Source organism: Pecten maximus, chromosome 8 (assembly GCF_902652985.1).
Source record: "Pecten maximus chromosome 8, xPecMax1.1, whole genome shotgun sequence".
Taxonomy (NCBI): Eukaryota; Metazoa; Mollusca; class Bivalvia; order Pectinida; family Pectinidae; genus Pecten; species Pecten maximus.
In genome coordinates this window covers 14,350,813-14,374,460 of record NC_047022.1, presented here as the reverse complement: position 1 = coordinate 14,374,460, position 23,648 = coordinate 14,350,813, and the positions used below count along the sequence as shown (strand labels likewise).

Sequence of the window (23,648 nt, the reverse complement as noted above, 5' to 3'; positions counted from 1 at the left end):
AATTCTAAGGCAGTCATTTAACTTTATATATACCTATCTCCTCCTCCCTCTTGCCCCCCTTCTCTCTCTCTCTCTCTCTCTCTCTCTCTCTCTCTCTCTCTCTCTCTCTCTCTCTCTCTCTCTCTCTCTCTCTCTCTCTCTCTTATTATATTTTCGTTTCTTTATCAAATTTCTGAATATTTGTATATGCCATCATGTGACTATGTTATTGTTTATTATTTTGTTATTATTATGGGAGAAGTCGTTTATAAGTTGGTAAAACTTGCTGACTAATCCCTTTGTCATTATTATATGTCAATAAAATATGTTTAAACTAATTCTAAGGCGTCTGCTTCTGGTTAGTATTTATAGAAAACATATTAGCCCCTACTCCCTACTACATCAACATAGTAAGAGTAGGGGCTATTTTTTTTCTATAAATACTAACAGAAGCAGACGCTTGTGGGTAATTTTAACTGCTTTAAACATTCGGGGTGTCTCGTTGTTGATTATTGTTTCATGGATGCTGACCTGCTTTCACTGCGGTTCCATGTTTTACTGTTAAAAACCTTAGCTACATGCCAGCTCGTCATCAAACTGTTACCAGAATTCCATGTAACTTCAAGAATCTGTATTTCATAAGCCTAAACAAAACCACATTGAAAATTTAAGTATGTATAGTGACAGGTCCAAAGCGATATTACTTTCTGCACTATCAATGCCATAATCAAGTAATGGATAACGTTTGAGACTTTCACCAGCAACTTTCGAAATTGTGAAAAAAATTATTGAAGCGTCAACGAACCGCCTAGCAAGAGATCTACCACAATCTGCAAAATTCATGTATGAATATAAAGAACAACAAAAACAAGACAAGACAAAAAGATAATAATGAAATAAAATGAAATCAATAAAATAAATAAATTAAATAGATAAAAGCGCAAAATATTAGTTATAATAATAATAATTATGGACAGATAGAGAATATATCGACCTGCGCAGTACGTTGCCAAAGAACTAAAGCAGTGCCGCAATGCCCAAACAATACATCTCCTTCGTCAAAGTTTGTATTTCAGTCAAAAAAGAAAGTTTTCCGCAATAAATCACGTGACTAAATCAATAACATTTCACCACACGATTCCAGTAAATTCCGGACTTTTCTCCAGTCAGCGAGTAAAAATGAGGTTGAACAAGAAGACCCAGTGAATTGACAAGAATTTGTAGAACATCCTTGATTTGATGTTGATAAAGATACTGGCCAACCTACTACAAAGCTTTTTGGTATCTTCACTTAGATATTGGGATATCACCGAGCCTATTAAATAGCGCAGTGATACGGAGATCCTACTTCAGACCTGTTTATTTATTAAGCAGTCGTTAGAGCTGGGGAAGAAAGGTCTACATCCAGTTTTATTGAATATATTATGGGAATGTCAAGAAGGACAAACATTACCAGAAAGTCTTGTTCCATTACTGAAAGCTATTTTAATCCGATTTTTTCAGGAAAAAACAAACAAACAAACAAACAAAAACAAACGACGACGACGAAAAAACAACAACAAACTTTTTGGTCTTCAGAATGTCCTGCCCAAAATTCCCGATGAGTGATTACTGTCTAATAGGTTAAATGTGTTATGTAAAGACATGAGCAAACTGGAAAAGTTTAGATACGTAATGTGTGCACCAGATATCCGAAAAAATGTAGCTACCCAAATTTCACACACGTGGAGAAGGAGAAACATATGTCTCCCATCTATAGCTTCTGTAAATTATTTTTATTATTGATAAAATGTGCAAGCATGGGGCGAGGGTTATATAACTCAGTCAACCACTGTCTCAATCTTTCACCCTGTAATGAGTACAAGGTGATAAGATAATATTTTCCTGTTGCTGGTTATAACAAGTAACATGTACTTTTATTTCGAACATATTGTTTTAGTTTTAAAAACCCGGTTATTGTTATCACATGTCCGAGACCGTGCTGTGAATGTTTTAAATAGTTGATAATTAGCTTGTACTTTAAATGTATCTAGTGTATCAAGCTGGATAATATATACGTTGTAGTGATATCAGGTATACTATGTGTTTTACACGGAAATAAAATATTTCAACTTGAACTTGGACATTATGAAATAAAATCATGTATATTGCTGATGGTAAGGATGAAAAAGCAGGACATGAATTTGAAATTGACGGGGACAAACTAATTTAGTTATAACTTTTTTATGTAATAGATTTAATGTACTATTTGTTGCCTACTATTTTAGAAGTGAAATAATTATATAGCTATATATAACACATCCGATTATTTGCAATCTTATAAAAAAAATGAGAGGGGGTCGCGGTGACCGAGTGGTTAAGGTGTCCCGACACTTTATCACTAGCCCTCCACCTCTGGGTTGCGAGTTCGAGACCTACGTGGGGCAGTTGCCAGGTACTGACTGTAGGCCGGTGGTTTTTCTCCGGGTACTCCGGCTTTCCTCCACCTCCAAAACCTGGCACGTCCTTAAATGACTCTGGCTGTTAATAGGACGTTAAACAAAAACAAACCAAATAAAAAAAAATGAGTAACTCAATTGTTGTGTTTCGTCCGTTATAGGATCAGATAAATAAGAACAATTACTGAGTGGACCAAACTTGAAGTATATCAACATCTTGTGTAACACATGTAATTGAGAAGTTAACGGTTTTGCATTCGATGTACGGTACGGATTAGTAAAAATATCAATAAAAGTCATTACATCGAAGAAACAAAACATTTAAACGTCGAACATGTTCGCTTTTGTTACATTTATAAAACATAATATTGAATCAATCAACCTCAATATCGATAATGACTTTGCAGTAATGCATTAGAGTATTATTTGTGAAAGATTAACCTAAACACATTTGACAGTATGAATGTTCAAAAGGGGACTGCATGTAAGATTTTAAAAATATCTTCAGCAAATAAACTTCTATGATCATTGATTCGGTAGCAGAATATATATACATACGAAGATTTTTTTAATGATTCTATTTTGTGTATGCTTGTAAAAATCCCCTTAGATAGGCAGGTATTCGAAATGTCTGTCACGTGTTCTGTGACTGTACCCACTCTCCGGTGTCCATATTGATTAAGTTTGGAAACGAAAAAATCTGTCTGTACAGAAAGGAAAGCAATACCTTGAGTTCATTCCTGCTGCTGAAAGAAGGAGTGCTAATTTGGGCCCTCTGATGGCATCTAAATACCTCGAGGTTAGGTCGTCATGACATGACATGCAATTCAGGTCAGGTCAGACACTAGCGGATCCAGGGTGTGTGTGGGGGGTGGGGGGTGGGGGGTGTCCTGGAGGTCAGGACCCCCCTCCCCCCCTTTTTTTCGGAGGAGGACAATTTTTTTATAGCCATAAAAATGCCTTGGCGGCCCCCAGACTCCCCACAAAAAAATTCGGCTCGCGCCTACAAATAAACAAACCCGTAGTAAAAGAAATGACCACAGTGACCTAAATATATAAAAGCCAATTTTGTCAAATATTCTATTTTATGCCTGTATTGTTGTAAAATAGTGTCGAAATTATTGGAATACTATTTTCATTATCTGATTTGACCGACACTTGATGGAAAGTCCTGTGCAGATTAAAAAAAAAATGATATTGTTACATATAATCGTTTTTTGATTGTTTAATTGTTCTCAAATCCTTCAAATCGGCCTCTTAATTATATCCGATGGTCTATACCAGAGACTGCTATATTTCATATATTTGAGTCCCTGTCTGTACCAGCAATATTGGTGAATTCACGGTGTATACGAAAAGCACGCCTTTGTTGTTATATTTACGTTATGCCATATTAATAATATCCATTTGTTTATTTATTACTTATTCAGCAAATGGTTTTAATAAAAATCAAATTCTATATACTTTTTTCGAAACTTCGATACCCCATAACATTAAATTCAATAATTTAATAAATTTTAATGTTTTTTTCTTTCATTCTATTTTGTACTAACACGTCGCGTTTGATATTACAAATGTTGCTTTATATATAATTATCATATATGTATCTCGTCCTGAATTTATGGCCAAGTTATTATTATGCATTCAAAATATACGTGTATATGTGCAATCACACGTTGTGATTTTAATTAGAGTATGATCGGCGTCAAATCTGCACAATGCAAAAAGACGTACGTGTAATAATTATACTTCTAAAACATCCATGAATGAGTTTAATTGTCCTTGACGTACAAAATCACCTATTATCAAATGTATCGATCGATTATCTACGTCCAATTAGTGTAATATATGTGTCATCATGTTTTTCCCTTGTCCATATTAGTCCAGTGGTGTTGTTATCGCCTAATTAAGTAGTCTAATTGGTTGCCTAGCCAGTAATCATATCGCCCAGTGACTCTATACAGCACCAATCAAACGCGCCCAAGATTCAAACCCACGTGACCACTCAGCTGATCGTAGTAAATGGTAAGAGGTCACAAAGCTTGGCGGTTCATTTAAAACGGTCACAACACCAACAGAACTTGCAGGATGTCTACAAATCTCAGAAAGTCGTTCCGTTTATCGTGGTTGCCAGGTAAAAAGTATAACGTTTTAGAAGGAAAAGAAAACATGTATTTCAATACTCCAAAATACAAGCGTGCGATCTCGGAAGGCGATATTCCAACACAGCGGCATGCAATTCATCCGATCAGAAACCGTGGAAACCAGAAACCGAAGTTTGAAAGGAATTCAACACTTACAAAGTCAGTTAGAGAAGCTGTTGGATCTTTGAAACAGGTAAATGCTATATATGTTCGATTTATTGTAACGTGAGATATTTGTGTACATGATAGATATCTGAAACAGCTTCCATCTGATCACGATCGATCATCATCGGATTCAGTAATTTACAAAGAATCAATGATGACGACGCATCGTTTTTGTTTGCATTTCTATAACATTTTCCTGCTTTATGCTGATATTGAATTCTGTAATGTTAGGGGACTAGATTCAATGTTACTTTTGAAATTTCAAATTTCAAACGGTCCGTCGTTGCTTCATCTTTTTATATGAGTCACCAAATTTTGTATAGATCTATACAGTACAGATCTACATGGATATGTTGCATTGGAATGTTTTTGTAACGCGAAGACTCAGGCGTCCTTGTGTTTATTTTGTATAAACAATAAAATGGGTTTACGACTGGTGTTTGTTTAGTTCAAGTGTTTGTGTAGCAGCTTATTTTATAAAAACAGGAATGTACATGTCAGATCAGGTGACAGGCAATACAATTCAATATACGAAACGATGCGTTTTGAAGTATCATTACCACTACTCATACGTATATGAGGTCTTATTCCACCTGATTACATTGGTGGATATTGCGACACAGCCTGTCAAAAGCTTCCTGTCGTGTAAACCTCTAATATTATTGGAGTACATTACCACCTGACATAACTCTTCAAAGTAATGGCATAAGCATAAGACATACACATAATGTGCAATGCAACTTTATTTTCAAATGTAAAAAAATAAATAAATAAAAACAAATGCAATACAGCCACAATAAGCCTCCAGGCAGACAAGATAATTGCTGGAATGTGCGTAATGACAGGAGTACTGAGTCTACTGACCCATATTAAATTACACATTTATTATCATCCCCTCAATCTAAATCCAGCTTAATGTATGTCTCCAGAGAGAAACCCTGGAGTCATGCCAACTTTGATACTCATAACCAGTAGTGAGTCATCTCTGTTATATGCCTTCAGTACTTCCCGCTCAAATTCAAGTAGATTGATATTTTCTCCAAATACCAAAGTGACACCTAGTATATGTAGCCATCATGTTACAACTGGCCATGACAAATGTCAAGGGTCACTTGCCACATTGAATGCTGAAGTGAAGTGAACATGTACATTAGGTTTTGATTATTATCTTGAATTTGAAATTTAAAGATGTCAGTTAAAAGTTTGTTTTCATGGGAGAGTACACACACTAGAGACAGCCTTTTTACGCAGAAATGCCTTAAAAGGTGAAGATGTTAAACTCAGGTTTTATAAACTTGTATTCTTCATAAGATGCATTTTAATTAAACAAACCTAAAAGTAACTTTTTATTCTTTGGTTGTGATTATTTAGTTAATTAATTACATTGTATATAAAGCAACCCAGATTGTGACCATGGCTGGCACCTGTACCTATTTTTATGAAAGTTAGATTTGAAATGAACTAATGAAATTATAGAATATATTTTTAACGTTTGTTTACAAAGTTTCTTTTTTTCTTATTAAATTTTAGAAATTTCGTGTCTCAACAAGAAAGCTGAAGAGATTGACTAATGATACAAAGAGTCCATCGCCTACTAAAGGTGTTCGTCATGGAAACAGAACATCAGGCAGGACCCCACCCCGTCCTGTTCACCATGATGTGAAGATGTACTCCCCATTTTTGATTGACACACCAAGCACCAGCCGAACACCTACCAGATTACGTACATCAACATCTACAAGATGGTAATTAGCCTACCTTTTCCAGTTTGGCAGTTAATTATGAACTAATATCAACATTATTTATTGGACTGTGCAATCTCGGATGACGATTTGAGGTGTGTGGTTTATAAATAAGTGATCAGTTGTTCTTCTGATCCCCATCATCAAACAATACTAGTTTATTTTTTTTTAGAAACTTACAAAATGGTAATTTTTTTATAAAAACCTTTGCATTAGTACATAAACTGCACTGAATTATAACATGATGATGAAGGAGTATGTCATGTTTTTTAATTTGATGTTTCACCAGGACAGACAACATGGAGACACCGACTCGACTACGGAGGGAGGTAGAGGCTCTCACCTCCAACATGCAAGCTCTAGCTACCCTTACTCCAGGGGGTCTGCAGCAAAGACCCAAGACAAGGTGTGTATCCCATTGGAATCTATATACATGTATAGTAATTATGCAATATGCATTCAGTGATTCAAGCAACAACATCTCTCATTTCCTAATTAAATATTCTTTTACTTGAAGAAACTCTCCCATTAGTCCATATCATTGTGGCTAAAACAAGCGATCACATTATGAAAAAAGTAAAATTAACATACTCTTCCACATCAACAGTGAATGATGTGATCTTGTCCAAATCTTAATGTAAAAAGTTGAGATATTATTATTGAAACCAAATTTTTAAGTGATCAATCAAATCACCGATACAGACAAATAGCTGGAGACCTCAAGTAATCAGTAGGAAGCTTTTTATTTTCATTCTCACAAAGCAGTAAACTAACATATTACCATACTAACAGTCTGTTAAGAACTTTGAAGACTGCCATGTACTTCCCAGTAAACTGTCTTTGATAACAGAGATTTGACTATGTCGGGACATTTTATAATTTCCAGGCGATCAACAATTTCTCCACTGACAAATGGCAGTTTGAGGACACGCCCAACAGGTGAACGAAGTAGTGAGAGGTTACAGACTAAACAGCAACGGATAAGGACGTCCGCTCTAGTGTACTGAGTCAGAGAACATTTCCGGTGCTTCATGATCACATTGAATCTCTTTATTAGTGCCATTACTTGTAACAAGTTAAATACAACTCGGTAATTAGACATTTGCTGTGTCAAGTAATGTGGTGCTTTGTATTGGTTTTAAAAACCATGTCTACATTTTCCGCTGGAATCCAGCTGCATATTATGTACGACAGATCTAGACTTGAAGTGATGATGATACATGTATTAAGATGATTATCATCCAATATGACTCTTGAGATTCTAGATTATGATTATTTTGTACCCAAAATAACTTTGGACTACAATTCTATAAAGCTTTGCCATTTTCCAAGTTAATATGTCAAATACATCTATACAAATGTATTTGAATTTGAAAGTATTTTAAAAATGATGTAAGAGTTTTTGTAAAAGAATAATGTTAAGAATTTTAATATCATATGCAACTAAGGACAAGTCAGTTCATTCTTCATTTCTCAACAATACTCTTGTTAGTTGAGAAATTACGTAGTTGTATATATAGTGTATGGCATTAATTATCTGATAGACCAGTGCTACATATAGGTAGCTAGCTTGTTAGTGATTGTTTTAGTCCCAGCAGTTTTTTTTAATCTCTGACTTCCATACACTTGCCAGTCTTTTGATATTTTATATGTGTACGTATACTTTGTAGTATATTACTGTTTATTTAGTCTTGTAATGCAATGAAATGAAAATCAATGTGACCTTTAATATTCTTTTTTTGTGCTCAAATCTGAAATGGGATGAACTAATTGACATTATCTTCAAAATGGTTACAATACAATTAATTGATTTCATTTGTATTTTGAAAGTTAAGCTTTAGTTCCAAATTATAAGCTCTTCCTAGAATATCTTCAAGTAGAAATGTTGATATTATAAACAAGTAAATTATTTTGCAACCATATTTGAAGTCACAAAATGGTTGTATATGATCAGTTCTGTTTGTAAAATGTGTGATGCTAAGTTTTATTTTGTGTATTTATTCGTGTCATTAGACCTTATTCTTATGAATGTCTTCTCCAATGGACAGTCATCTAGACAAACTGTGTATCCAGTATCACTTATTTCTGTATTTCTCTAAAACTATCTTTCCTTTAGAATTCCTGTGTAGATGATCTACATTACAAACATACATATCTCCTTGTTCTGTGCCTGTGGAGGGGTCGCAGTGGCCGAGTGGTTAAGGTGTTCCGACACTATCACTAGCCCTTCACCTCTGGGTTGCGCGTTTGAAACCTACGTGGGGCAGTTGCCTGGCACCGACCGTAGGCCGGTGGCTTTCCTCCACCTCCAAAATCTGGCATGTCCTTAAATGATGTTTATTACGACGGTAAACCAAATAAACCAAACCAAATCTGTGCCTGTAGAATCAATACTGTATGAAAGTTACAGCCTAGATGTTACCACACCCCTGTAACTTGTTATTAGTTGATAGAGAAGAATGCGACTTATTTCTCTCATTATATACGACCTTGAATCCGATGATTTCCATGTTCTGATACCGGTACGCTATTATGTATGGAATAAGTTCCAGTGAAATTCAGCCTGCTATGGCAGTCTGATTTATTTAGGTCATATAACATGTATTTTTTTTTTATTTCATAGCTATTATGTAAAATATACCCCCTTATTGTTAAAAAATAGAGTTATGTTGCTTGACGTAAAACATACTAATCTGAAGAACTTTTTGTTTTAATACTTTACAGTTGCAACTGCATGATCTTTGTTAATTACACAATTTGTTTTAGTATTATATTGTATAAGTTTCATCCAAAGTTTACTCCTAAGATTTGTTGCATACATGTATTAGCCTGAAGCTAATAGTTTGATGATTGATTATTATACATAACTCTACATTTATTTATATAATACTACATAGTACTTATTACATATTACTGATCTTAGTCACATTTAAAACTAAAATAATCCAATTTTGTTGGTGAATTTGGTATTATGCTAAACAAAAGCTATACACGAATATTGCCTTTTTTGTCACTACTCTTTTAAAAGTTTAAACTGACTGCTCGTTACTGCATACATATACTATATATAAAACAAGCTTTGTTTTCCGTGTAATATTTTATATATATGTAATACCATATATGGCAGTAAGTTAGGCTACAGTATTCAAATACTCATTCCTGGAGATATACTTCGGCATTTCTTTTTTGATTATATTTCAGGATCAAACAGTCTGTGGTCTGATGTTCATAATTAGCAGTCATTGATAATTCCCATACCAACAGAAACCAAGTAAATGATAAAATGGGCGAGGTGGGGGGATTTGTCCGTCTTGTCTAGAAAAGAAGTACAATTGTAAATGATTTTGCTTAAAGTTGCAGTTTTTAACAAGAACAAAGTAATGCATTGAAGTGATTTCTGTGTTAAGTTTTCAAAGAGAGCATTTAATACAACAGATGCTGGTAATGTTTTTATATTACTTGTAGTTTTACAAGTACCTGAGCATTTTACGTGATTTTTTTTACACTTCAAAGTTTGTGTCCATCAAATATGTGTTATTACGCATGAATTTTCGTGTTGTTTTGATATGCTGCATGATGACATTCTGAAATGGTGTAAACACATGCATTGGTTAAGTGTGATATGACAAATCATTACTTTTACTTTCAAGTCATGTGTTCCCACAAACTTTTATTACCAACCAGTGGGAGGGGGTGTCTCTTATCAACAGTTGATATGATGAGAAATTACAAGTTTTTCCGACACTTTTATTTCACTGTTGGTATACGTATTGGAAGAAAATTCAGAACTTCTTTAGAATGTAAACATGTATCTGTAGTGAAATATTGTGTAAAATCAGCAAAACCCAAACTACATTTTGTTGAAGTATTATTCATTTAGATGATGCTGAATTGGTATAATGTATCAATATCACTAGACATGAACTGCTGCTCTGTTTAAGTATTTTACTCGTAGCAATATTTGTTATATATTTCAAAAGGCTATACAATAAAGCCTTCCGTTGACAATAAGTACTTGTTGTGTTTTTATTAGCTCGTTACTGATAAACATTTTTCATCATATCCTCATTTGTAAGTTGTATTTGGTACAGAATTTGAAGACCGAAATATGGACCTGTATGCAAGTCACATTTAAGATGTCTGCCATAGATTCCTTCTTGAAAATCATATCTACAACAGAGTAAAAGTTACAGCCTGGCTCATCGACGGATGCCATTCTATTTATCTGTCGCCAAGATTGCATTTAAATTGACAATTAATACAATCTAACGAGCGTTTAATTGTAAAATTCATGTAGAATGAAAAGAATGAAGTGTAAATTTCAAATGGAGTAGGTCTTTGTCTCATGACCAACCTGATATGTTATCCCGAACGAAGTGATCGATGAAACGATATCCAATCCTTAATGTTTTGTCTATCCTTACAACTTGATAAAATGCAGTGATATACATACATACATATATATAACAAATATGTTTAAATATTATTTACATTTTATTTCATACGTCATATCATACAAAACGCTGACCTATAGACAAAGTGTTGATGATCATTGTAGTTTAGTTGTTGCCATCATGGCAGAAGTCTAGACAACACATGATTCATCGCATACTGATCACAACATTTACATACAGCCACTCAACCGAAAATAGCACCCTCCCTGGCCATTAGTGTTATCTATAAAATACAGTAGCCATGAAATATTGAACTACCGAAAATTACTTAAATATTACACAATAGATCTAGACCAGAGTTTTGTCTACTTGTTCAAGAATGATGGATATGATCATGATTTAAGACATACCTAATGATAAATGGATATGATAAAGGAAAACATTTAATGTGTCTGAAGGTACAAACTTCCATGTTTATTTCAATCTGTAAGTATTCAATAGATATCATTTTCCGCATCACTTACACACAATCTCAAATAGTCATGGTCTATATGTAGTGTAAAAATAGATCTTGTAACGACAACAGCTACAAATATACCAATAAACAACGTTACCAGTTGGCTGAAACAACTGCTCTTTATAAAAATACAAACAATTGTTATCATGATTTGCATGTTAATATCCATTTCTGCTGAAATCATTAACAGGCCCCAGTTTCATTGAAATTCCTTAAGTTAAGGAAATCCCATAACTTAAATTTTTCCAGGAAAGCATAACAGAATTTAAGGAAATTTCCTTACCTAAGATTTCCCTCTTAAATCCAATGTTTTCATATAGATATTTTTGAATTAGTTTAAATAAGAAATTTCCGTAAGTTAAGGAATGTTGATAAAACCATAGCCAGCTAGTTTAATATTAGTAGGCAGTGAGAGTCACCATTATTTGCAGTGAATCAAAAGACCTTGACAACTGTACATGTCATACCAGAAAATCAAAAGTGCATCCATGCAGACAACTATACCATGTCAATGGAACAATGAAAACCCAAATATGTGTGATGTCCAAGTAATCTTTTCTTGTTTCACTTTTAAAAATCAATATTTACCCAAAGTTGTATTTGTCCAATCACTAGTAATGAAAGTGTGTAGTAATTTTCAACATTATGATATATCTGCTGCATCATAGGAGATGAAATTCTTCCGTCAACAATTCACAGTTAAGCTCACATATTTGCTAATACAGTACTGCAGAAAATCTGTCTTCCAAAAATGTTTGAAGCACATACATAGTACAAGTGTAATGGAGGCTATATCAGATGTATGGAAAATGAACACAGTGGATGCTAGTGATTCCAATTATCAACTAGACTCCGATGAAGATGACTTTGGTTTTTTGACTGGAGGATCATCAGATTCATGGTCTGTCGGAGCAGTAGAGGAATTTGAATCGCCTTGAAAAAATAAGTTAATAACATTAAAGGAATGATCATATCAACAGCTTAGCTTTTATATGTATCCATGAAAAGACATATTTAACATTACTATGAAGATATAGTGTTAGATGTTGTACACTGTTATGCAGGATATTTCATATTAGCTGACTTCTTGATTTAAAATACCAATTTATAAGACCAGACAGAATGATATAAAAGAATTTTGTTCATATGACAAACCAGACAGAGTTAAGTGACTTTGTCAAGTAGGATATCAACAAACTAACCACTGTCTTTCTTTAAATTACTTTCTTCTTTTTTCTCATCTCGAACCATACTCATAGCTAAAAGGAAGGATAAATACACAGATTAGTATCATGGAAAAAGTCACCATATCCATTCCTCTATCAGTCATCTTGTTTGGTAATTTTGTCAAAAATAAAGAGGTTATACACTATCTAATCAGTGTAAACCTTTTAAGCTTATATCAATCATTTATAAATACCGTATTTGACCTAGGCACAGTGTGCTTACAAAAACAATAAAGGGGTGCATTTTATAAAACCATTTACAAAGAAAAAGTTTCGGTGCTACATCTAGGCAAAAAAAACAAAAAACAAAAAAAAAAACACAAGAGGTCACCTAGTTTCATGAGCTATGAAACAAGAGTGATGCTTAAGTATTTTTGTTGCTGGTATTGCTATGTCAATATATCATAAGCATTTTATATGGGTACATGTGCATTGGTTTTATTGTAATTCTAAAAATGTCAATTTAGCCAAATTGACCACTTTTGGCCCCACCCCTCAGCCCCACCGGGGGGTAAACCCCAACATTTGTACAAGAATACCCACCCCATAACCATGCTACCATACAAATATGGTTTTAATGCCAAAAAGTGCAATTAATCCATGAAATGAAATTGACTTTGGGCGCAACCCCATAGGAATTTGCTACCACACAAATGTGAGTGATATCCATTGCTTAGTTCAGAGAAACCTAATTGACCCCTTTTGACCCTGCCCTCTGCCCCCGGGGGGTCAGCTCTTTCCTTAATGCAATTTTGAATCCCTACCCCAAAAGGATGCTACCAGTCAAATATGAGCTATATCCATTGATTAGTTTCAGAGAAGTTGTTTAAACAAATTTACCACTTTTGGCCCTGCCCCTCAGGACCCTGGGGGTCAGCCCCACCATTTGAACAATTTTGAATCCCCACCCCATAGGGATATGCTACCAGGCAAATATGAAAGATATCCATTGCTTAGCTTCAGAAGAAAAGTTGTTTATCAATTCTGCCAAACTGACCCTATTTTGGCCCCGCCCCTCATGCATCAGACCCCCGGGGGTCAGCCCGTCATTAGTACAATTTTGAATCCCTATCCCAAAGGGGATGTTATCAGGCAAATATGAGCGATATCCATTGCTTAGTTTCAGAGGAGAAGTTGTTTATATCAATTTAGCCAAATTGACCCCTTTAGGTCCCGCCCCTCAGCTCCTCGGGGGTCAGCTTTAATCCTGACCCCAAAGGTATCCATTGCTTGGTTTCAGAGGAGAAGTTGTTTATATCAATTTAGCCAAATTTACCCCTTTTGACCCCGCCCCTCAGACCCCTGGGGGTTAGCCCCACCATTTGAACAATTTTGAATCCCCACCCCGTAGGGATGCTACCTTCGGACCAGGTGACAAAAAAAAAAAAAAAAACTTTATTTCTCCCATTTAAATACCTAATGTATCAAAAATAATCTAGAGTGTTTGGTTAAAAGACTATAGATTATAAGGTAGATCAGTGAGGTAAGAACTTTTTATATGATTCAATTAATGTACACAGCCTGTTTTCCTGAAAAAAGTTGGGGATGCACTTATTAGGCCAAATACGGTACACTTATACAGTATATCTACTGTTTTGCTATCTTTTCTGAAAACGGTAAGCAAATTCAAACGTCCAAATCAAGATCAGTTGTATTTCAGAGTAGTGTCAAACTTCCTGGTCCCAGTTTTATCACATTCCTTAACTTAGGGAAGCTTCTTATCTTAAATTTTTCAATAGGAAAGCTTTACAGAATTCAAAGAAAATTCCTTAGCTAAAAGATTTTCCTTAAATCCAAAAATGCTTTCCTATTGACAATTTCAAGTTAAGGAGTTAAGTTAAGGAACATTGATGAAACCTGTGCCTGAGGGAATATTCAATATGTGTGCCCCACACTGGACAGGCAGACACAACTGTAATACCACTGTTCAAAAAGAGACTACTCAAACTGGTGACTTTGATGAATATGAAACTTTACAATCCAGGAGAAGTGCATGGTAATATACAATAAGTGTTTCCCAATAAAGTCAAAGCTATATCATATAATTTTATTAATCAAGAATTATTGATTATATATCTAAATAGCTAAGATAAAGATTACGCTTTGTGATTGTTATATACAATGTAATAAATTATGAAAATATCAAATAAATCAATATGTTTCAACATTAACTTGCATCTGAGCATAAAGACAGAAAAGCTATTATGCAGAATACCAACAAGCAGCTTTTCTGTTACACGTATGACTTAAAGCTCCTGGAAGCTTAAGGGAAAAACAAATTGTAAAACCTTTAGAACAAAAGAAGTTTTGTGATGGAGTGTGTGCAGGATATGTGGCAGAAGCCAAAGCCACACATATATTAGTCAATTAGGAAGAGATGTTAGTAATTTCTGATTTTAATATGATAAATTCCTTCCTGTTTGTTGTTCGCCACCTCACCTAATCTCATATCTGCCTCATTACTGTCATTATCGGCATCTTGTGAGAATGGAGGGTTGGTGTTCTGTGTGTCGGCAAATGACAGGTTTGAGTCCTCATTGATGGTCCCGGAGCCTTCACTACAATTAGAATCTGGTACGGACTGCTGTGTGTTCTCATCAGTGTAAACACTGGAGGCTGTGAATGTAATCGTAACATAATTATCACAGGAAGTTGTAAGATTACCGTGTAAATAGAATTTTAAGGAAGTTATTTAATGAGTGAAAATGCCCTAATCATTACCAAAAACACTTCTAAACAGGTTTTTTTTCATCATTCCTAGAATTTATTTAAGTAAAATCTCAAAATTATTAATACATTGTTATATATACAATTTCTATGTTCCATTGGTATTAAATCTCACTCTGTACTGTCTCTTTATACATACAATATTTTGGCTTCAGTTTTAAATTCATTTTGGAATAAAACCTACTTAAATTCAGGATCCATGCACATTACAGGTCAGTTGAAGAACAAAATTATATGGTAACTCAAAGAAATCTTAAAATCATACTACACATCAAGCTTGCAAAACTGATTTAAAACAAAGCATAATAAAAATTCTTGTTACGTATCAATTTGCATATACATTGTATGCATTTGATAGCCTCTCCATAGCTACGGTGTTAAAATGTATTAAGTATATAATTGATATGTGATTAAACACTCACAGTTAATCAGAGTAAAATGCAAATGACTTCAAAAAATTTGATCTCACAATCATTTTATCACAATGAACATCCAATCTACTGATTTGTTTGAGATTAAACCGATTATTTTAATTAGCTAATGGATTAACATTGAATAGCAGGGTAGGAAATGGAAAACAGTGCTTAATTCTATATGCACAGCAGTAATAAATACATTAGCAGCTCCAAGATATTCTTCCCATTCTAAGGCAATTCAAAGTGATTTAATAGAATGAGGAATATTAATTATCTTATCAATTTTTTATACAGTTAATCTTCAATCATTATGATGAATGAAATTCACTAATCTCTTTAATTTCTATATATTTACATTCCTAATGTGGTTTGCTGATATGAACATACCAAGTGAAAACAACAAACATATGACCATGAATACACTATGAAAACCGTATGAAAACATTGTCTCTCGTGCAAATCACCTGATTAATCGGGTCATATTAATACGCCATTGACAGTAAGAGTAGCTTCCCTTGGATCGATAACGTTGGTACGAGATAAGTGTTAAAAATATTGAGAGAGCATATACATTTTAATTAATTATACCATAATTCAAGAATTAAATTAAACAAAAAAGACCGGAAAATGCGGAACAACATTAAAACAATGGCGTGGTGCATAGGCGGGATCTCCCGGCTGTTCTAATAATTTGGCGTTTCGTCGTATACATGACAAATTTTTCTTTTTAATAAAATTTCTCGTTTTCTCGATATAAATTTCTTAAATCAAGGTTATGTAAATATATGAATTGAATAGATTTTTTAAATTTTCATTGTGGCTATGAATACCAGTAGCTAGCTACATATCCTCCGAGGCGCGCTACCGCGCGCCACGGGATATGTAGCTAGCTACTGGTATTCATACAATGTAGCCGCAATGAAAATTTAAAAAATCTATTCAATCCATATATGAAAAACCAAGGAGAGAAAATATCCCCTACTAATGAGACAATTAAATTTTTACATTCACAGAAATATTTTATTTTCGTTTCTTTCTAAAGAAAATAAAACAATGATGCTTGATTTTGTTTAGAATTTTCTGGACAATACTACACCTGAGATAAATATTTTCTCTAGAAGTAAATAATATCTGTGATGACACTTCCTACTTACGTTCAATTTCAAGGAGATTTTCTATTTAAAGTATGGGCAGACAAGATAATATGTTAACTAAATGACAATTTCAAGGAGATTTTCTATCTATAGTATGGAGGGATCATGCCCAGAATGTATGATATAATTTAACAACAGAATTTAGAAAACTGACATTTTCTATGACATCAAAATGACATCCAACGTTAATTCAATCAAGCTTAATATAAAGCAGAATAACAAGAAAGCAGAAGCATGTGAGGGGTAAGAACTAAAAGCACACCTATACAGCCTTTAACGGGATTACTTTTCCCGTTAAGCATGCCTGCAGCAGAGCATTCTGGGGTGGAATTCTTGGCATGCGACTCACTTCTCTTCCCTTGGCATGACTCTTGGTCTACTGCTGAAGAATTGGAGTTTTCTAAAGAAAAAAACTACAAAGTTAAATCCTCTTAACATGCAGATTTCAGATTTATGTCGGAACCGTGACTTATCACAGATTGAAAAGTAAGCATAGTCATGCATGTCATATCACCAAAAGCATAAAATATATGTTGAATGAAACAAAATTAACCAATATTGCAAGCATACTGAGTTGGTATAAGTCCCATACCAGCTGCAACTAGCTATTACACTGTACATGTAATGACTTATAAAGATGGTGCTCTTTCTGTTAATTAAAGAAAACAAAAAGTGTACATATTATCTTGTCATAAAGGTTTATAATACCAGAAATTGGAAGATTATGACAGACGAATTATACAAAATGAAAATAAAATTTTCTAAAAATAGTAATGGTAATATTGACCGTACAAACCTGAAAGTCGAACTTGTTCAAGATATTATGGTCCTTTGTAAGTTTACAAAGTTTACTCAAAATCCCAAAAGGAATGAAGGCGCAAGAGTGCTGACACTAATTTTCTAAAAATAGTAATGCCAATCTTGGCCTTGACCTAACAACCGTCAAATTCTTTGTCTAAGATATTATAATTATTTGTAATTGTGTGAAGTTTGATCAAAATCTCTTACGGGATGAAGCATGAATATAGCTAGAGTGCAGGCAATGGACTTTCTAATAAAGCATGAAGGATTAAAATAAAGGCAAAAAGCAAGTACAGTAGCTATAGTATATAAATATAAATTGGCAGGAATTGAAACACAATGTATGTTTTTTTTTTGTGGGGGGGGGGGGGGGGGGGGGAGTTTATGTGCATTCCTGGATAATTTACTGATAATCATCATGTTATTGTCAAGAATTTAACTGACTTTGAAAAGGCTCGTGTTGTGTTAACACTCTGCAGAATTTTTTTTTTAAGCTCATTGAATTGGCATGCATACGTATTATGATCAAGTTAAATTCTTAGATTGGTGGATCTTAGCGTTTAAAATGTCTGTCACATTTCCTGATAACTCACATCAGGATTCTTTGCAAAATTTCCGTAAATTACTGTCTCACATGTACATATTTTTTCCTACGTTTTTGAGAACGTTCATTCAATTTCCTGCATTTTTTTCTCCAGATATTAATTCATCTGGATCATGATTAGATATTTGATCTTTGATCACTTTCATTAGAAGAAACCTGCCACGGAGGTTTTTTGTTTGTTACAGATGAATGGGCCTACCTTATCCGTTTCAGTGATTTGTTGAATCATGCATTCATGTTATATATACAAGCATTTTATTATTGACTGCTTTAAACCAAGCAACCTCTTTATTGCTATCAGAATCTCCAGTGTGGAAAATGAGTTAGGTTTTCTCCTCATAAACATTTTGTCTAGCTCATCCACAACATACTACTAACTATTAGAAAAAACAACAACCTTTTTTACCTCTTACCTAGCACCCCTGTGCATCTCTCAAAACCTTGTTATTGTCAGCATTGATGGAGAGGTTTCACATAAGAAGCAGCATGGTCATTTTTATATTTCTTGGAAATGATGTCAGAACCAATCAGAATTATCCTACTTTCATTTTAAGTATTGAATAGAGAAACAACCAGATATTACACTTATTGATTGAAAATTAAAAAGTGTGAGTCTAAAAACAGTAATCGACTGGTGATTGTCATTTTTATCAACCTATGATCAGGTGACTTTATAGCATCGCAATAAAAAAATCAACGAGAGTATGTACGCGTTATATAGTATCTCCTTTCTGGCAGTAGGCATAATAATTTGTGCTAAAAATAGTTTGGAATACTCAGTGATAAAGCCTGATATTGTCTATGATTTTAATTTTTTTTTAAATTTTAAATGCTTGCTACCAGTTGAGTTATCTTTAATGCTATATAATTACACTGTATATATGTAACCATTTGTGTTTCCCAGCCAATTAAAAGATGCAAATATATATATACATATACTGTGTGTACCTTCCTGGGGGAAGTTGCGTTCAGCCTCTTTTTCATTTTTCCCACCTTTCTGTCCTGTAGATTGACCTTTTATACCTTTTTTGATCAGTGATGGCTGAAACATATAATTATCATCACCATTTTCCTGTATAAACATCTGTTACTTTACACACATAAATAGACTTAAAATAATGAAAACAACAGCTTTTAAAATACAGTACATGTAGTACTATCTTTTTGCATTTTCAACAATGTTCTCACATGTACAGTCAAGGGGCGGGACCTGCTAATAATCCTCCTCATGCTGGGAATTTGAATAATCTCAATTAATTTCATCAGTTTCATTTTCCTCCATTGTAATGATAAAAAGCCAGATGTATGAAATGATCTGGATTCGTTACAGAATTTTGAAACATTTACCTGTTTACCCTCTTTCACTGAATACTTTATAATCTGAGAAACTTAAATTAAAGCAGATAATCAAAAACAAGGTTCCTCACAGTGGTTTAGATTAAATTTTATCTATATACAAATGTATTTGGTCTGTGTAGACAGTGAAATGCATAAACTATTTACCTGGGTCGGCTCTGGTGACGATACTGCAAAAAAAAAAAAAAAAAAAGGAAATAAAATTTAAGGAAAAGTCTTATTCTTAATCTTATATATATTGGGTCAAAGAAACATGTAAAAATCAGTTGGTAATATTACAACTACATGTATGTCAAAGGTATTCTAAGATCAAGAAAAAGACAAAATATCAAGCTTCATAAAATCACACTTCCTAATTGCACATTTTCTTAATTTTTTAATTATACATTATGTTGGCATTTTCTTACTAAAATGAATCTTTTGATATCCTTTATTCATACCTGGAACCCACTTGAATATACGCATTGTGGTATCTCCGATAGTAACCCATTTCTTTTCCCTAAAATGAAAAATTTAAAGGCATAGACAGAAAATCATTAATAATAAACCTGTATGTCAATTTTATTGCCATATTTGGATAAATTTACTTCATACTATATTCTTGTGTGTTATGTGTCAATTAATTACTATGCATAAAGAGTGAAAAAGTGGAAAAGCCACTATAAGTTTCCTTTAGGAACACACGGCTTAGCATGGATAGACAAAGCTCTAGTGTTGCTGCAAAATACCTGCTACCACTTATGGAGGATAGCAGGACAAGGGGACACAACAAAGAATTAAAGAAAAAATGATCCAAACAAAAATTTGATGCTGCTCAAATTCATTCCCTATCTGGGTAGTGATCATGAACATATGGAATGATTCCAAAATCAAGTTACGAATTCAGTAAGTTTGAACTTGTCGTGTAAAATCTGGACTAAACAATGCATGGGAAGACCATAAATCTAGACTGTTATTATAACATCTCTCAATCTGAGGATAGGGAACTGGAAGCCATTAGTGTTACAATTACATGTATATATTTTTCACTTACACAGTATTTTTGGTTTGTTTGGTTTGTTTTTGTTTAACGTCCTATTAACAGCCAGGGTCATTTAAGGACGTGCCAGTTTTTTGAGGTGGAGGTAAGCCGGAGTACCCGGAGAAAAACCACCGGCCTACGGTCAGTACCTGGCAACTGCCCCACGTAGGTTTCAAACTCGCAACTTAGTGGTGGAGGGCTAGTGTTAAAGTGTCGGTACACCTTAACCACTCGGCCATCGTGGCCCCTCACCATATATACATAGTATAAAGTGGGGATTAAGTGAATGGCCATAGAAGATAATCATCTTGTTAAAAGGATGTCAAGAAACAAAAATGCTTACAGAAGCTTAATAGAGCTAGAGTACATAATTATTATATTGATGCTATAACTAGATGATATCAATAAATGACTTTGTTGATCAGTAATTGGCAAAAAACTTTTGTATGAAAATTTGAGAAAAGTTGACTAGTCGACGATTGTTTGGTCTGAATGGGCTAGCCACATGCTTACCTATGCCTGGTTAACTTACACACCTTTTATGTAAAACTAAAGAATTCATTTTTAAAATGATTATTTATGAAACAGTTACAATAACATCATATATATTATATACCAGTTAGAGTATGGATTTGTTACTAAAAGAATAGACAAAATTGATCAAACAGTAAATTTTAGAATATTTCATTAATGGTGATTTAATTCACGACAAGGCAAATAATATTTTACTAAAATATCATTAATATGTCTATCTAGATACTTGATGTTACACTACCGGAAGTATATAATTTTATTGCATCAATTTTTGGTATACTTTCCAATATGCAAAGACTTTTGCAGTTGTTTCACGAGTAAATAAATACAACTAGGACAAACATTTGTAGTAGGAGTGGGAAAATGTACGGCCAGACCGGGGTTTGAACCCGGGACATCCAAACACTAGCCGGATGCTCTACCAATTGAGCTACCTGGTCGCTGACGATCGACCCAGTCCAGTTCCGCTACACTCTTCCCTCCCTTTTAAAGTTATTGACCCTGAAGACCTAATTAACAACTTCACAACTCACAACCCAGGTTCGGGTATATATCCCCTTGTCAAGTATTCACCTCACTTTAAACAAGGTTTGGTCACAGGCACCAAATGTAGTAGGAGTGGAAAAATGCATGGCCAGACCGGGGTTCGAACCTGGGACCTCCGAACACTAGCCGGATGCTCTACCAATTGAGCTACACTTTAGAGTGATTTTGGCTATATTTAGTAACAAAACTATATCTAAATTGGCGTATAATAAAGTTGCGTATTAGATGCAAGTTAGTGGTTTCCCCAACCTGATCTTATATTGAAATATCTGTTTTTAATGTTTCTGTAGCTATCCCTTAACGAATGTATAACATCAAAACATTAGTGGAGTGGTTCATCATTGATTACAAATTAAAACCGTTTGGTTATTTCTCAAATCGTTATCACGGCACAAGTGTACCATTACTGCGGCTTGACTTTTTACTCAAATACAAATAAAAATATATATTATACTTAAATACACAAACATTAAATACAAATGTATTTCACACACATAAAAAAATTAATATAAGCGAATTAGCTCTGATCTTGCAAACTATGATACCCGGATCGGTTGGGATATATTTAGGCTTTAACGAAATTGACTTGGAATTATCGAAATGGAGGAAAATGGGGCTTAGATTTTCCTATTTTCAGAGAACGGACACAAATATATTACTGTACTGTACATGTACACGTACAATCACCACGTTTTAGTGATGCGTTTGCAGTCAACTGAAGTCTGAAGCAGCATGAACGTATATACGGGGACTGGTACATTATGTACATGTAATCACAACTTGCAAACTGATAACACGACTTTACGTAGATTTAAAAGATGAAAATACAAAAATACTACTGTTAGTCTGCAGCCAATGCAAACAGTTAAAAAATTAACAGGCAGTCAAGACCGACAACATCTGAAAACATACCACTTCCGGACTTTGTCGATGGCACTAATAACCCGCTTGATGTCTTCCTTTGCACGACTTCTGGTCTCTGCTCTGATCGACCGCGACAACATGACTTTGAAAATTGCGCTAAATGTAATCAAATAGGTACTTTGCCTCTTCCACCATAGATTTTCCACCGGTAGTAAACAAAAGAGGGACCCGGATGTTCTATTCGGACTCTGCTTATTTTTCCTGAAAATTCTAGAGAGTCTCGAAAGAATTAAAGAGGCACAAAGGCCCGAAAGGATCTACTTCGTTACTATTTATTTGTTACTGTCTCCAACAAGTTGTTATTTTTTGTAACTACTTAATTTTTGGTACGTATTTGTTTCTATTTATCTATTACTTCTTAATATTTTTTACTTGTTTGTTGCTTTTTATTTATTGCTATAATAATTAGATTTGTTACTTCTTAATTATATGTTACTACATATTTGCTACAATTTATTTTGTAGTTCTATATTTGTTACTATTTATCTATTACTACTTATTTGTTTCTATTTACTTTGTTATTCTATGATTTGTTACAATTTGTAATATTTGTTTGTTTCTTTTTATTTGTAAATACAAGTTGATTTGTTCATAATTAATTGATTATCTAATTAGATTTTTGTTACTTCTTATTTGCTACTTTTTATTTGAACTAATTTGTTGCTATGTCTATTTATTTGTTACTGCTCTGTTATTACTTATCTAGCACTGTTTATCTGTATCAACTATATATATAATTAGTATTTTTGTTACTATTTTTAATAATCTGTTTCTTTTTATTCAAACCTACTTATTTGCTAGTCATTTGTAACTACTTATTTTAAAATTGATTTATTGCCACATATCTTTTTTTTCAGTTCAATTCAATACAAACTTTATTATATAGTCGGTACATATTTAACAAATCAACATTAGCTCTAATGAGCTATTAAAACCGACTCCAACAGTAAAAGACATGCA

General features: G+C 33.8%; 2 protein-coding genes across 6 annotated transcripts; one reads left to right on the top strand and one right to left on the bottom strand.

The window, feature by feature from the left end:
- Nucleotides 1-4,427: 4,427 nt before the first annotated feature.
- LOC117332530 lies at nt 4,428-10,479 on the top strand. Its single transcript, XM_033891477.1, has 4 exons — nt 4,428-4,754; nt 6,257-6,471; nt 6,758-6,874; nt 7,355-10,479. Exons 1-4 carry the CDS (start codon nt 4,506-4,508, stop codon nt 7,473-7,475), a joined length of 702 nt encoding a protein of 233 aa, XP_033747368.1. The 5' UTR covers nt 4,428-4,505; the 3' UTR covers nt 7,476-10,479.
- A 470-nt stretch (nt 10,480-10,949) lies between these two features.
- Nucleotides 10,950-22,882, bottom strand: LOC117332528 (B-cell CLL/lymphoma 7 protein family member A-like). Of its 5 annotated transcripts, none has more exons than XM_033891471.1 (8): nt 22,677-22,882; nt 20,104-20,162; nt 19,811-19,833; nt 19,256-19,349; nt 17,165-17,302; nt 15,045-15,221; nt 12,582-12,638; nt 10,950-12,312 (listed from the first exon to the last, which is right to left on the bottom strand). In XM_033891471.1, exons 1-8 carry the CDS (start codon nt 22,766-22,768, stop codon nt 12,221-12,223), a joined length of 732 nt encoding a protein of 243 aa, XP_033747362.1. In that variant the 5' UTR covers nt 22,769-22,882; the 3' UTR covers nt 10,950-12,220. The 5 variants fall into 5 exon arrangements, with proteins under 5 accessions (XP_033747362.1, XP_033747364.1, XP_033747363.1 ...); XM_033891473.1 differs by having other exon boundaries at nt 17,252-17,302; XM_033891472.1 differs by lacking the exon at nt 12,582-12,638.
- Nucleotides 22,883-23,648: the final 766 nt, after the last annotated feature.